The 14554-nt window shown below is 36.6% G+C and overlaps 1 protein-coding gene across 1 annotated transcript; it reads left to right on the top strand.

The window, feature by feature from the left end:
- Positions 1 to 5803: 5803 nt before the first annotated feature.
- Positions 5804 to 13349, top strand: cd302 (CD302 molecule). Its single transcript, XM_022680023.2, has 6 exons — positions 5804 to 5943; positions 8783 to 8914; positions 9022 to 9132; positions 10066 to 10251; positions 11626 to 11649; positions 11916 to 13349. The coding sequence occupies exons 1-6, from the start codon at positions 5856 to 5858 to the stop codon at positions 12116 to 12118; spliced, it is 744 nt and encodes a 247-aa protein (XP_022535744.2). The 5' UTR covers positions 5804 to 5855; the 3' UTR covers positions 12119 to 13349.
- The last annotated feature ends 1205 nt before the right edge of the window (positions 13350 to 14554 follow it).

Raw genomic sequence — 14554 nt, 5'->3', positions numbered from 1 at the left:
TATATTTTTTTATATTTGTTATGGATTAATACTAAATTCTATGTAATGGATTTTTGGGGCAAGGCCTATGATCAACAGATGGGCAAAAGGGACAGGGCTGTGTGTGTGTGTTTTTGTGTGTGTGTGTGTGTGTGTGTGTGTGTGTGTGTGTGTGTGTGTGTGTGTGTGTGTGTGTGTGTGTGTGTGTGTGTGTGTGTGTGTGTGTGTGGTGGCGTTACAGCACCCTACAGGAGGCCTAGAGGACCAGACGAGGAGTGAGATTCAGACTGCAGCTGTTCTGCTCTCAGCCACCTGCGTCCAATCCTAAACCCACCAAAGTCCACATATAGTACACACAATGTGTAAAGTTAATATAACTGAAAAACTGACTTATGACTTGGTTGACCTTTTATTGTTAATCTTGAACACTGCCTCTTTCATTTTGATGTGTTATGATGTTTTCTATTTGTTTTCCCTTCAGTTTTTATTTAGATTAGAGAAGAAATGTATTGCCTAAAGTGACCTACACTAGAAGAGCAAAGTTTTTCTTTTTTTTAAATAACTGTATAACTATAGGAATCTTACCTTTTATCAGCTACAACTGAATATGTAAAATTGAACAGGGATTACTTTTGATTTAACTTTGGCACAAATTCCGCAGTGCTCCTAGATGAAGTGAGATCCGCAGTGCCACACAGTGCAATACAATGCAGACATTGCAAGTGCAATTCTGACACAAATTCAGTGTTTGGTTTAAAAAAAAAAGGTAAATTCTTGTGTATTGTTTTTCAATACTGGAATCAAGTGCAGTGAAATGTAATGTAATAGTGGTTTTGCATTTCATTTTGACACATACTCTGCATCTTATTGAGGAAATTTGGTGGATTGCATTTCCATTTTTTCCTGCAACCTTTAGCTGACAATGCAACACAACATGTACACAAAACACATATCCCCTTTCCAGTCATCGGTGATTCATGTCCCGTGTTTTGGCTGTCAGACTGTTCTGGTAGTAAAAGGCCACACAACTTGCACAACAGCACTATAAAGAAGTCTGTGTTCCTCTCAGAGTCAACAACAGCTGATAAATAAACAGAGACGGTGCCTGGCTGGTGTGCTCAGTCTGCGAAGTGACTGGAGTCTGAGTCAGAAATGCTGAACCGGTCAGATCCCGTACATCTGATACCAAGACCACACAGCAGCTTTAGCTTATTACTCCATATGTCCTCAATTTACAACATATACTATTACTCAAACCCAATATGTGGAGAAGTGATACGCTCGTCCAACGTGTTTGCTTGTAAAAAATTTTTGCTGGAAATCCCTCCTAAGCTTGTGTTCAAGGTTCCCTCTTTCCCTTCTTTTAGGCTGTGGAAGTTGACAACCAGTTTGGCACTGGAAGCTGGAATGTCTGGGGTGATGAAAAGCTGCACAGGCTTTTGTTACTGGGTGAGACGGGGTGCAGTTTCACTGTACAAGCCTTTTTGTGTGGAACAGTGGGGTACACTCACACCCCACAGTTCCATGCGTGTGTATGTGTGTGTGTGAAACGGTGGGACGTGCACACACACCCCACAGGGTGTGCATTGAGCTCCCTCTTCTCGCCTCCAGTCTGCAGTCTCACAGCCTCTCACACTCGCTCTCTCACTTCACATACTCTCTCACTTTCTCTCTCACACACTTTCTCACACCATCGCATGGCTTTCCCTTTCAACTACACCCGAAGGCTACTCTTACACAACAGTTTTAAAATACTGAAACATGCAAGAACAGCTAAAGAGGAGAAATGTTTTGTAGCTACGTACATTAACAGAGCTACCCTAATAATGAAACCTAAAAACCTAAATGCCTAAATGCACCAAATTACGCCCTAGCACGCTGTCTCCTCTGATTGGTCAGAGCTGTCTGGTGTGGGAGCAAGAAGGTAAATACAGCTGGAAGATTCTGTGTCTCAGTAAATATAGTTGTAAAATGTGAAGCTGTTTCAACACTGAACGCTAAAAAATTTACACTGTGCTTTTAAACACAATGTTATTAACGCGACAAGACGTCTACGTAGTTAACTGAGTCTCGTGGCTGCGAGCAGTGAGCGCTGCACTTAGGGCGTTCAGTGTAAACAGCTTAGCATGGAGCAGCAGAGGCAGTATTTCTTCATAGCTGTGCTAATTAGTGTTAACTGTCCAATATATCAGATTAAACTGTGCCTTATACACAAAAGCAAACTCCTACAGAGTGTGTTTGAACTGGACCAAGACCACCTCCTTACGCGGCTCTCGATGCACTTGTTTTGGTCTGCACCTGAGTCCAATTACTGTTTTCACACCTGCTCAAACAAATCCCACCAGGGTGCAAACAAACCAGAGTCTATTTTAATCTGACCAAATTGTGCTGGTGTGAAAACACCTAAGCTACTTTCAAGAGTTACTACAAGATCTTTAAACAGCTGTACGGTACACATACACAGCTGCGGACTCCAGCAATTTCACTAAACTATTTAATACTTATCTTAATTTTTATCTTATCACTATTTAATATATTTATCTTGGATATGTTCAAATGAGGCGCCTATTTCTGACCATAGTCAAAGCTTTACTCTCCCTCTTCCTTTATCTTTTTAAAATGCTTTAAATAATTCCCATCCAGCAGCAGATCAACTGGGCTGTTTCTCAATCATGCATTCTTGAGTGTTTTCCGTCCTTGTGTTCTTGCCTGACGTCATTTTCCACTGCCCAAGTTGCAATTCATCACTTTTTACAGAAATAGAGAGTCAGCCATTTTGTAGTGTGTTTCAAAATCGCAAGAGTACATTTTATTCCCTATGTATTTCACTATTAAACACTCATAATGCATTGCAAAATGTAGTTTTCAGACAATGTATGCTACAATTTTTACAATTTGAACCCAAATTTGTGTCAGACATCCATGAAGAAAGAAGCATTGTTGTTTGATCATTTCCTAATCAGAAAACTATATAGTAAATGCTATATAGTGAATAAGTTAATGCGCGAACCATCCCAAAGTTTCCCATACAGGGATCAAACATTTTAATTGGTTCACTCATTTACTATATGATTAACTGACTAGGGAACAACTAAGCAAACCATAATTGTTTGTGCCGCTCGAGGACGTCTGACATAACACCATTGCATTGATTATGGTATATACATTGGAAATTCTGGTGTACTTCATCTGTACACAACATGTTGCGATACCTTAAGCATGTTTAATAGTGAACTAAATAGGGAATCAGTGCTGGTGAGATTTCGAACAGCACTTAAAAATGGCTGACACACCATATAGTGCATTTCTGTAATAGGGAGCGATTTTGAATGCACCTTTAGGCTTTGACTACACAACATTTTAAAACATAGTCTACATCTACAGTCCGGGAAACTGGCCTTCTTGTTCTGAAAACAGGTGATACGTCTGATGTTAACTTGCAGTCAAAAACTGTGTGGAATGGGATATTTGAGCAATAATAATAATAATAATAATAATATTTATGGGAAGAACAATTCAAATAACTTGATTCAATATCAAAATTTCAACTTTAACCAATGCCTATTATGCAATGTAAAATAAAGATTGTTTTAAAGACGCACTACACCCTAAATCATCTTTTTTCCATTAATAGCTGAAATGTGCTCCCTTGAATTAATAAAGCATACCAGTCCAGCTTAAAACTTTTATGAACATTTCTTAACCTTTAAAAAACTCCTTCACAGGTTCAATTGCGCTATAGGTGTGGATGATGCGTCTGTGTACTTTTGTGTACTTTGGTGCACATCCAATCATCTCTCCCTCCTGCCCTGCCTCTAAACCCATACATCACCCATTGCCCCTTCCAACTACCCCTCTCATTATTTTTTTTTTTTTTCTTAGCATTTTTCAAATTTGATTTGAGGGTGCAGTCAGCAAAACCTAGGGAGTTTATTGCGCCTTTAAGGTTGTTTTCCTCTCATCAAAATAAAAAGATGTAATATAAAAAAAAAATATATATATATATATATATTTTTTTTTTTTTTGCAATGTTCTTTGCTATCACTGATCACGTATCACTGATACGTACACTCATAACGTATACTTATTTAGTGCAACTGGTACTTTTTTAAATGGGACAAAAATATGTTGTCAAATCCAAGTTAATTTGATTCAAGCAACAATGGTTTATACTGTCATTAGCCTTAGCTAAGCTGGTTAATTGTAAATAATAATATTAGCTAGCTAACTAACCTGATATGTGAATTTAGATTTTTTATGTTCTCATATACAGTAGTATACTTTAATTTAATTTAATTTAATAAAATACCAAATACCCAGAACCTCTGTGGGTATCATGTGTTCTTGTGAGTCTGTTCTTGCAAGGGAACCTCTCAAAAACGTTTTTTTCTTAAAGCAAAAGTCCTGAGAAACACTTCTGAATCAACTAGCACTCTGACTTTCAGCCTGTACTATAGTATTAAGAGACGAAGAGCCCCATCTAGAGGCATGATAGAAAACAAAGCAAGCAGTGGGCCTTTGTGAATTAGTACTCCTCGAGCAAGCTGTTAGGCTAATCTACATTTTACTCACACACACAGACATTGGATAAACGTCTCATTTTTGGGATCGAACATACGCCCAGAATGACTGAATATGATTTCACGTCAGAGTTATCTTCTAGACTCACCCACGGGCGCGCGGTCTGTGTACGGGCTTTCACAGCTTAAACCCAGTCTCTTTAGGTCCCGCCTACTCACCCTCTACGATTGGTCAGTACCTGCATCTGGAAGCAACCATTGGTTAAAATGCTTATCAGCGGGAGTAACAGAGACTGACCACAGCTTAAACAGTGTGGAGCGAGTACACGCTAAGAAAAATAAGTACATATTTGTACTTAAAAGAGTACAAAGCTTGTCTCTGGGGCTGTACCTTATACTGAAGTACCTTTCAGTGAAAGACTTTTTGTGCCCATGTTTTTTGCACCAGTAAAGATCATAAATATTATTATTTACATTAACTGACCCCAATATAATATAATATAATATAATATAATATAATATAATAAGATCATTTATCCATTACATAGTCCAGAGACAGGTAGCAAAAATACATCAATTTTCCTTTTTTTTACCCGTTGATTTTCCATCCTCTTCAAAACTCTTTTTTTACATTCTGAGAATTTGAGGGATTTGAAATCTCCTACAGGACAGTTGAAAAAGCTGCCTGTCCACTCGCTACTTCACTTAATAATTCCAGATTAGTAACAGGAATCAACCCCAATTCTGCATTTATACAATGTTATTTGATAAACACAGAGTGATAATTTAAAAATTTAAACATATAATATGTACAAAATAAATAAATAAATAAATAAATATAATAATAATAATAATAATAATAATAATAATAATAATAATAATAATAATAATAATAATAATAATAATAATAATGTAATATTCTGGTCCTACAATCACTCATCCATTATATATTCCGGTGTTTCCCAATCCAGTAAAGTCCATGTGCTGGACATTCCTCTGGAGGAGTGGGGCTGTGTGTTTTGGAGAATAACGCAGCTAATCTGCAGTAAATGCGCTGGATTGGGAAACGCAGGGCTGGGGGTCGTGCGAGTGTGAGCATGTTGTGTATCTGAACTCTCTCCTGCTCAAAGTTCACGCTAGAAGTTCACGTTACCTTCCCGCCCACCCGTTTTCTGACAAAGTTGGGCCTCCTGCTTTAGGATTGGCGGATAGTGCTAATATTCTGAACTAATCCTGACCCTAAACCAATCCCTGCGCGGGGCCTGAGACACATCTAGCCAATCGGAGCGCAGGAGGCGGGACTGGGTTGAATACGGGTGGAAGGAGCAACAGCGCTTTCTGGACTGCACTGAAAACATGGAGTCGAGGGGATGGCACCTTTCTTTTCTATGTGTTGGTATTTTAACTTTTCTGAGCCGCTGCACGCAGGGACAGGCGACTGGCGGTAAGTTGGAGCATCCTGGCACCGCTGAGTCTGTGATAAAGCCCGGTTTGTACAGAGAGAAAGACTGTAGGAGCGTGTTTTGGGGTTTGGTGTTGTTTATTTCTGCTTGCTATGGCGGAAAGGGTAATGGTAGCGTTAAAAAGTTATGGCTGAACACGAACCTACAGCAGCGCTTATATAACCATGAGAGAAGGGCGCTGCAGCAAGTGATTGGGGTCGATACTCCTGCTGAATTAGTTACCTAACGTTAACTGTTTGGGGCTCGTGTACTAAACATCATGTTTTTTTTTTACTTTTAAACCTTTGTCTTTTTTCTGTCAGTGTGAAAACTAACTTACTGCACTAAAAAAAGCGACCACTTCAGTTTATCTGATTTTGCTATTTATAGGTATATAACCCTGGTTTTTAATCACAGATTTATGTATTATGGCTTGTTCTCCTCCACCAGTCTTACACACTGCTTTTAGATAACATTATGCCACTTCTGGTGCAAACATTTAAGCAGTTCAGCTTGGTTTGATGGCTTGTGATCATCCAGCTTCCTCTTGATTATATTCCAGATGTTTTCAATTTGGTAAAATCAAAGAAACTTATATATTTTTAGTGGTCTCTCTATTTTTTCCCAGAGCTGTATTCTAGTTCTGAATGCTAAAATCAAATCCAGCGTATTAAAAATAAGAGAGTGTCTGGACAGTCTGATCACGGGATTGTTTCCTAAAGTTTCCACGTTTAAAATAAAAGAGGAAGCAGGGTTATGGTACTGGGTATGGCCTATCAGCTGCTGTAGGCTGCTGCACGTACACAGCGTGTAAGCACTGGATATGAACAACAGGACTCTGGATGCAAGGAATATGGGGAACCAAAAAAGTGGTTAACCTAAGTGGTTAATCATTTGCAGCAAGGCAAGGGGATTGGCATTCCTATGAAAACTGCCTAAAATATATATTTTTATTAAGATTAAGGTGCAGCATGGCAACTTTATTTTATCATCGCAAACAGCATAGTCTAATGCAGTCTACTAAAATATCCTAAAGAGTGCAGTTGTCTTATGCTAAGTATTAAAAAATATGTATATTAGGGCTGCAACTAATGATTATTTTGGTAGTCGATTAATCTGCTGATTATTTTTTCCTTTACTCAGCGATTTATTTCTGCCTCCACCCCTAAAAAAGAAAGAAACAGCTGATCATGAGATTTCAAAGGCATTTAAATGTCTAGATGTTTAAATGTGGAAAGTACTGATTAATTAATTAATTGGGCAATTTTGGTGACACAGACTAAGTTGAGTGTAACCTGTGTGAGTCAGACAATTACCCATCTCCCATTGCGCTTATGTCCCCAGCACTTTGTGTAATTCAGCACTGTTACAAATAATGATTAGTCGACAATGAAATTTGTAGTCAACAATTTCAAATAATCGGCATTGTAGATTACATTGACTAATCGTCGTAGATTAGTATTTGAATACCCAGCAAGGCAAGAAGATTGGTGTTAATATTATAGTCACCTAAAATATTTTTTTTTTCACAAATATCCATATTTAATATTCAAATACCTAAGAATACTAATTAGAATACAAACATTCTTGGGTAACAACACATTGAGATTAAGGTGCAGCATGGCAACATTATTTTACATCTCAAACAACATAGTCCAATGCAGTTTTCTGAAATATCCCCAAGAGTGCAATTGCCTTATGTTAAGTATTAAAATTATGTATACCATAGGTGCAAAATTAGTATTTAAACACCCAGCAAGACAAGCAGATTGGTCTTGATATTATAATCACCTAAAATAAAAAGTATTTCACAAATATCTATATCTAAACTTTAAATAAAACCAAAAATCCTTGCATTTTAACAACACAGTCAGGTTCTCAATTACTTTTTTTTTATAATTATCTGTGGCTGAGTCCTGGATGGACAATGATTTCAATCATGTCAATATTAGATCAACATAGACTAAATTCAAATCAATGCATTAGCGTTAGCCAGGCATCTGCTATGTAGGTTAGAATATTGTTGCCCATGATGTTCGGCTGGAATTAAACTGGAATTATTTGGCCAAAAATAAGCAAATATATAAACTCAATGTACAAAACAGTGTAGCTTTTTAAAAGGCAAGGGTAAAACGTTTAAATACTTTAATCTATGCAATAGTGAAAAATTGCTTCAAATAATAAAATGTGCAAAAAGCTGTGTTTGGTATTTTTTTTTTTTTTAACCCAAATTATTTTCTGGTGCATCCTTACTGTATATTCTTTGAGATTTGCTGATATATTGTGGAATCTATTCTTCCCTTTAGCCAAGCAAAATAGCAAATTTCACCAGTAAAACACAACCCTAGAGCTTTTAAACGGTTAGAAAGGTGTTCTTTTCATGAAATTAGACTATTACACTATTCTGGTGTGCCTTCGTTTGTTGTTGCCAAATAGTTCTTGTTTGGTACTTAACAAAAAACACTGGTTTCAGATTGTACCTACGTTTAAGATATTAAATAAATGACCATATTCTCATGTTGCACCTGCTACAAAAAGTTTACATGTTTGTGTGGAAGTTTGGTTTCCAACACTCAGTGGTCTTGGTCTTGGTCTACAGCAAATAGGTGCAGAATTAGATATTAAGTCTTCAGATATCCAGCATAACATGTTTTTAGTGTTACAAATAGACACAGATAATTAATAATATTTATGTTTTTAGGTTTTCATCATATCCTATCATATGTCGCAGGACTAATTTGTCTTTCCTATACCAATAGTTCTTGTACAGACACTACATTCCCTCCCTTCTTAAAATGTTTTAGTGTTTTGCCACTGACCATATCAAAACATTGCCCACAGATTGCCCCGCTGATGGACGAACATGGGTGCCCTTTGGCAAAAGCTGCTACCACTTTGTACATGGAGAAGAGGATATCCCCAAAAGTTATACCATTGAAAGAGCTAAAGAGATTTGCAGTGGCTTCAGTACCAGTCTCTGACTCTTTACTACTTTTAATTTTTACATTTGTTTGATTGCATATTTTATTGCATAAACCTGAACTTATAACATTTGCTGTTCTGTGGCATTTTTCCACTAGGCCTTCTAACAGTTCGGAGTGCTGAAGAAAACAGTTTCATCGCTGACTATAGCTCAAAGGTGTGGAAAGGGAGCATCAATATCTGGCTGGGAATGTACTATGACAGTGATGGTAACATACCATTTTGTAGTTTTGTGTGTAGAAATGTTTCCCTTTACTGAATGTTGTAAGAACCTGAAACAGGCGTGTCGCACTCAGATTCTTAAACAGAGCTTTATACAGGAGCTAATAAGTCAGAAACATGAATGGTTGGCACTATTAACACTAGCACTGCTAATAGCTCTTGCATCATCTGAAAGTAGTAATCTTCTATAAATGTGTTTAACAAAATTGTTATAAAATACCAGTGTAGCTGTAAGTAGATTACTGGACTGAACACATGCCGCTGGAATGTAGCAGAATGTGTTTAATCTTCTCACAAACGACCTGTTGGAATTACTCTCCAGGCAGTTACAGACTTTTATGTTTAATAGCGACTGTTGCGATCATATTTCATATAATGGTAAATTAATAAATGTGTGAGTTAGGAATAAACACATGTAAATAAAATGTTTTTTCAGCATTGCCCTTTTAAGCACCAGCAAATCTCTTAATAATAAAAAATGTGGTATAATGTAGAGAATTCCTAACCTACTTAAACACCTCCAGCTGTGCTGTCTGAATGGGAATAATGCAGCTTCCTTTTGCTTCACATCAGGACATCCTGTGCTTTTCAGAGAGTTGCCTAGAACTACAGACAATAGAAAAGATGAAACAATGTCATTCATTGCAGACAGCACTTTCATGAGTAACTCAGGCACAGTGTATTTACGATTGCTACAAATGTATTTAATCTCATTATTTAAATCTTTGAAATGTATTTTAAAAGACCTGCAATTAAGATAGCTGCATTTTAAATGTCGGATAAAAAGAACTATATACAGAACAGAAGCTTGGAGTGATTTTTCTTTTTTTTTTTTTTTGCAGCTTATCACCTTTATTGATTTTTCACTCTACTTCTGTTACATCTCTCTCTCTCTCTCTCTCTCTCTCTCTCTGTGCTAGTTGATGCATTTAAATGGAATGATAATTCCCCTTTGACCTTTAACAAATGGGAGGAGGTGGGTGAAGAAGATCCAGAGCAGCCCCTGATAGACACGTGTGTGATACTGCACGTTGCCTCTGAGATGTGGGAGAACGTCAGCTGCTCTGAAAATCCAGAGAACGGAGTAGTGTGTGAAACACTCCAGAGTAAGCCAAATTTACACTACAGAAACTTATCATAATCATTAAGTTGAAATCTTTGAACTTCTTGTCATAAATAAAATGTATTTGTCAATTTTTAGTAATTTTAACACATTTAAAAGCTACGCAGACTAGTAGTGAATTACTTTGTTGATCAGTTGATCAGTATTTCAATGTTCCTGAAGCTCTGCTAAAGCCTGAGTAGAATGATAAATCACTATGCTCATGCACAATGCACAAGTATCATCAAATAATGCATTGTTCACCAAAAACACATCAGGTCAAGTCACATACTCGTTTTATAGATATATTTGGTGCTTGCCAATGTGTCAGAATTTTAGGGGCAACAGTAGCCTAAAGGATATGATGAGGAAAAAATATTTTAGCGCATTCAAATTATAAGCGTATTTGGAAGAGCCTTAATTAAAGAACATGGTGACTGACAAAAGGCTTATCAATATATAATCTAAATGTGTTTAAAATGCATTACTTTTTTAAATGACTACATTAAGAATGCCTTCAGTTTTCCATATTTACACATATACAACTGACAGGAATTTCTCAAAGCTGGTTGTGTAAAAAAAAAAAAAACAAGTCCAGGCAAGCTGCCATCAACTGTAATGCATTTGTCACACAAGCATCACTGATATTTTAGGAAAGAGGAAGCAGTTATTCATGTGTTCCAAAGTATACAGTCTTTTTATTTGTAAACTTGTGGGTAATTTACTATGTTTTAGGAAATGGCATAAAATAGGACTATGCCAAAGAAGCGCACTTGCAGAGCTTGCTAGCTAACACAAGCCAGTTAGCATAACAAGCTAACATACTGGAAGCTCAGCTCTGTGGAGCCAAACTGTAATTGTGATTTTTAATAATGTAATTCCTCTAATGGCTTCAGGAATTGTGCACTAGACCTTTTCAGAAATATCTTTTTTGAATACTAAACATTAAATATTTAAGGTCTATTTATAGTGTTTATGGAACTATTTAAATGATTTAGTTTTGAAAAGAAAGCCGTGTTAAAGTTGTTGGTGTATCTCATTTTAAGGTCTATTGTTTACATTCTTCAGCTGTTTTTCTGATAAAGAAGTCTGATTTCTTCATATAGTGTGTTATTTAATTCTGTGGGACAAAGTGAACCCAATAGTAATTAAAGCCTTAATATAAAGCCTTAGTGTTTCATATTATATGTACTCCTAACAGTACAGTAACACATCTAAATAAATCTATATAAAAGCCCAGTCATGCAAAAAATAAATAAATAAATAAAAATAATGTGATGTATCGTGAAACCGTCAGAATCTTGAAAAATATTGTGATATACATTTTTGGTTATACCGCCCAGCACTATTGATGAATTAACTTCTGTTTGTTTTGCAGAGACTGTGGTGCCAGTGAATAAGAGTAAGTACAGCTTTTTATTATGTGCACTGAATGTACCCTTGGCATGCAGCTCATCTGCTGTGGTATTAAATTAATAACACTGTTGGGGTCAAATCAGACAATTATTATGTATTTTGTGTGTCCCTAATGTAACACTTAGTAGTTTAGGATATCAATGTCTACACATAACATAGCTTCTTATTCTACATGTAAAAGTATCATGTGATTATTTCTGATATTATATGGTAGTGGATAGTATAATGCTCTCTTTTGTTTTATTTGTTTAGATGGCAGTCCTGTCCTCTCAGCTCTGGTCATTGTGAGTGTGATTTTAATTTTGGGGATATCTGCATTTGTCTGGTTCATCCAACAAAGGAGCAACTCCGGTTCAACCTTGCTTCCCTCCTTTGAGTACCATCCTCCTTTTGGAGCGCCCTCCGCTGACCAGACCTGCCTGGTGGAGGCTGAAGAGATTGAAGAAACTTCCTAAAGAGTCCTGGAGTATACTGATGCTGTTGAGTTTTCAGCGATGCTCTGAAGATTAAACAACACTTTGGAAGAGTGTGTGTATACTGCAGGAAGATCATCTGTTGTGTTTAGCTATGCTGAATTAACAAAGGGCTGTTGTTTTTGGTGTGTTTAGTGAATATGCTCAGTTGACACCTGTCACTTTTTTCACTTTGGTTGATCCAGAGTTTTGTCAAGGGTTTATAAACCTAATTTCTAACAAGCGAGAGGAGGTTGTGGGTGAATTTTGCTTGTTATTGTGAGAGTTAGTGGTTGTCTAAATTTACAACATGTTGGTTCGTATTCATGTCAACAGTGTTACAGCTTTGTATGGGTAAGTGGAGCAACACTAATGGTGGTATGGGGTTTTGATGCAATGGACACCATCTGATTGTGAATGTTCCATGTTAAGATTATAAGTGTCAAATTTTCCCAAAGAATTGAATGTTATTGAGAGGGAGTTTAAAGCCATTTATCTTTAATATTATTTTTGTGTTTTTCAACTTTTGCACCTTCTCCTCCATTCCCAAAACAATTGTCCCATTCTGAGCTAATATTATGTATATTTCTGAGCCAATAATAGAGAATGAAATACAAAAAAAATTGAAAGTATAAAATTATTTTTAACTGTTTGTTTACATGGTGTTTAAGCACCATGAATTTCCCTCAGTGTTTAAAGAAAAAAAGATATGTAATAATGATCTCTTAAGATCTCTATTTTTTTTTAAAGAAATCTTTCAGTGTGCAATTATTGATGTTTCTTTTTGATGTTTTCCTGCAGGATCTGCCCATTCTAATTAGAATATTATTGTTATTAAATATTATTGTTCGACTTGGTATAAAGAGGTGCCTTAGAAAGCTGAGATTTAATGATCATGAATGCCAATTACGTTTCCCTTTTTTGCATCTGAATCAGGGCACATATGCATCACTTTATTGGTGATATTTTTATTCATTTAAGGATGAATAAGGAAAGTTCTTTGATTAGCACTTTTTCCTGAGATGTTCTGGACCTGTGGCTGGGAGATTGGGATCATGCAGCATGATCTCTTACAATGATTTTGTTTTTACAATGATTTTTGCTTGATATTTCCTGTCTGAAATCCAGGGGTTTGTCTTTGTGAATATGTAGCTATGTGTTTTGTGAATTCTTTGCTTTTCTGTAGGTCACACAGCTTTTGTGGTTAAAATAAATTTGTCAATGTTTTTACTAATGTTTTTTGTCCAGTGTTACATAAATCAGAGGTCAAGTAAAGTGCTGACTATATGAATTGATTATCATGCATTAATAAAAGTCATTTTGTAGAAATAAAAATCAGGCTGTTGTTCAGTTGTTTATTTTACGGTAGTTACAGTGGTAGGTATTATTTACTTGAATGTGATGTAACTTTCTTGATTTCTGAGAATTGTTTTTCTCCTGGGGCAGCATGAGTTCATAGCATTTGGTGCACCTGATTCGTTTTATTTATTTATTTATTTAAATAAACAGAGGATCAAAATTGTGCATACAGGGTCAGGTTCAGTTAAATTTATCCAGTAATGAGGCTGGGGCAGTATTAGCATTAGCTGCTAAGCACTAGCTCTTTCACTGACCAGAGGTGAGTATTATCGGCCTGTAGCCTGCTGCTAACCCCGGCTAGTACTGCTGAAGCAGCATTAGAATTACCCACTACGCGCTGGCTCCTTTGCTGTTCAAGAAGGGTATACTGGCCTGTAACGTGCGTGTTTAGCTTGCTAAAACAAGATACGTGGGACAAATCGCTAGGTAATATCGACCTGGATTACTTAAATCAAAGCTTACTGTAAATAAATGAAAAAAAAATTACTCACCCAAATAATCAATTTTTAAGAGAGAAAGTTAGTTTTGTTTTATTTAAATTAACTTAGCATTGCAGGTCTCTCCCATAGACTGTATATAAGTATGGACAGGACATCCCCCTTCACTCTCGTTATGGCGTTTTGAAGCCAAAATACAGCCGAAATGAAAGCTGCCATCTTGCGTGCGCTTGCGCAGTAGAGGTAAATTGGAGCCAGAACTGGCGCGTTGGAGGTGGGAGGCGGGGCCGTGTGACTGCCCAAACCCCGCCCTCCCCCACAATTACTCTTTGCATTTCACGGTCATTTTCACCAAGCAAGTTACTTAACTTAGCTAACCTGAGTTGTCTAATCTAGTTAATTAGTTATCTAGCGTTAAATACCTAACGCAAGGTTTAAAACCTAACCTAGATACTAAAATTAGGGAGAATAACAAAGTAATAATACTAATGAATTGATGGAGTGAAATTATTCACTTACCGAAAACACTGCAGAGAACGTATCTCTTAGGCTCTGTTACAACATTAAACTGCTGAACAAGCCATTGCTTTACTTCAGAAATAACATTTTTACCAGTAAAATCCGAATGTCAGAAAGAACAGAC

This window comes from Astyanax mexicanus, chromosome 11, assembly GCF_023375975.1.
Source record: "Astyanax mexicanus isolate ESR-SI-001 chromosome 11, AstMex3_surface, whole genome shotgun sequence".
Lineage (NCBI taxonomy): Eukaryota > Metazoa > Chordata > Actinopteri > Characiformes > Acestrorhamphidae > Astyanax > Astyanax mexicanus.
Note: the sequence above shows the minus strand (reverse complement) of the source record. Positions and strands in the feature narration are given on the sequence as shown.

Bases quoted from the DNA above. Each gene is read 5' to 3' on its own strand.
- cd302 (XM_022680023.2), top strand. From the start codon at position 5,856: ATGGAGTCGAGGGGATGGCACCTTTCTTTTCTATGTGTTGGTATTTTA. The intron at 8,915-9,021 runs GTCTCTGACTCT...TTTTTCCACTAG, and splicing joins TTGCAGTGGCTTCAGTACCA to GCCTTCTAACAGTTCGGAGT. The intron at 9,133-10,065 runs GTAACATACCAT...TCTCTGTGCTAG, and splicing joins AATGTACTATGACAGTGATG to TTGATGCATTTAAATGGAAT.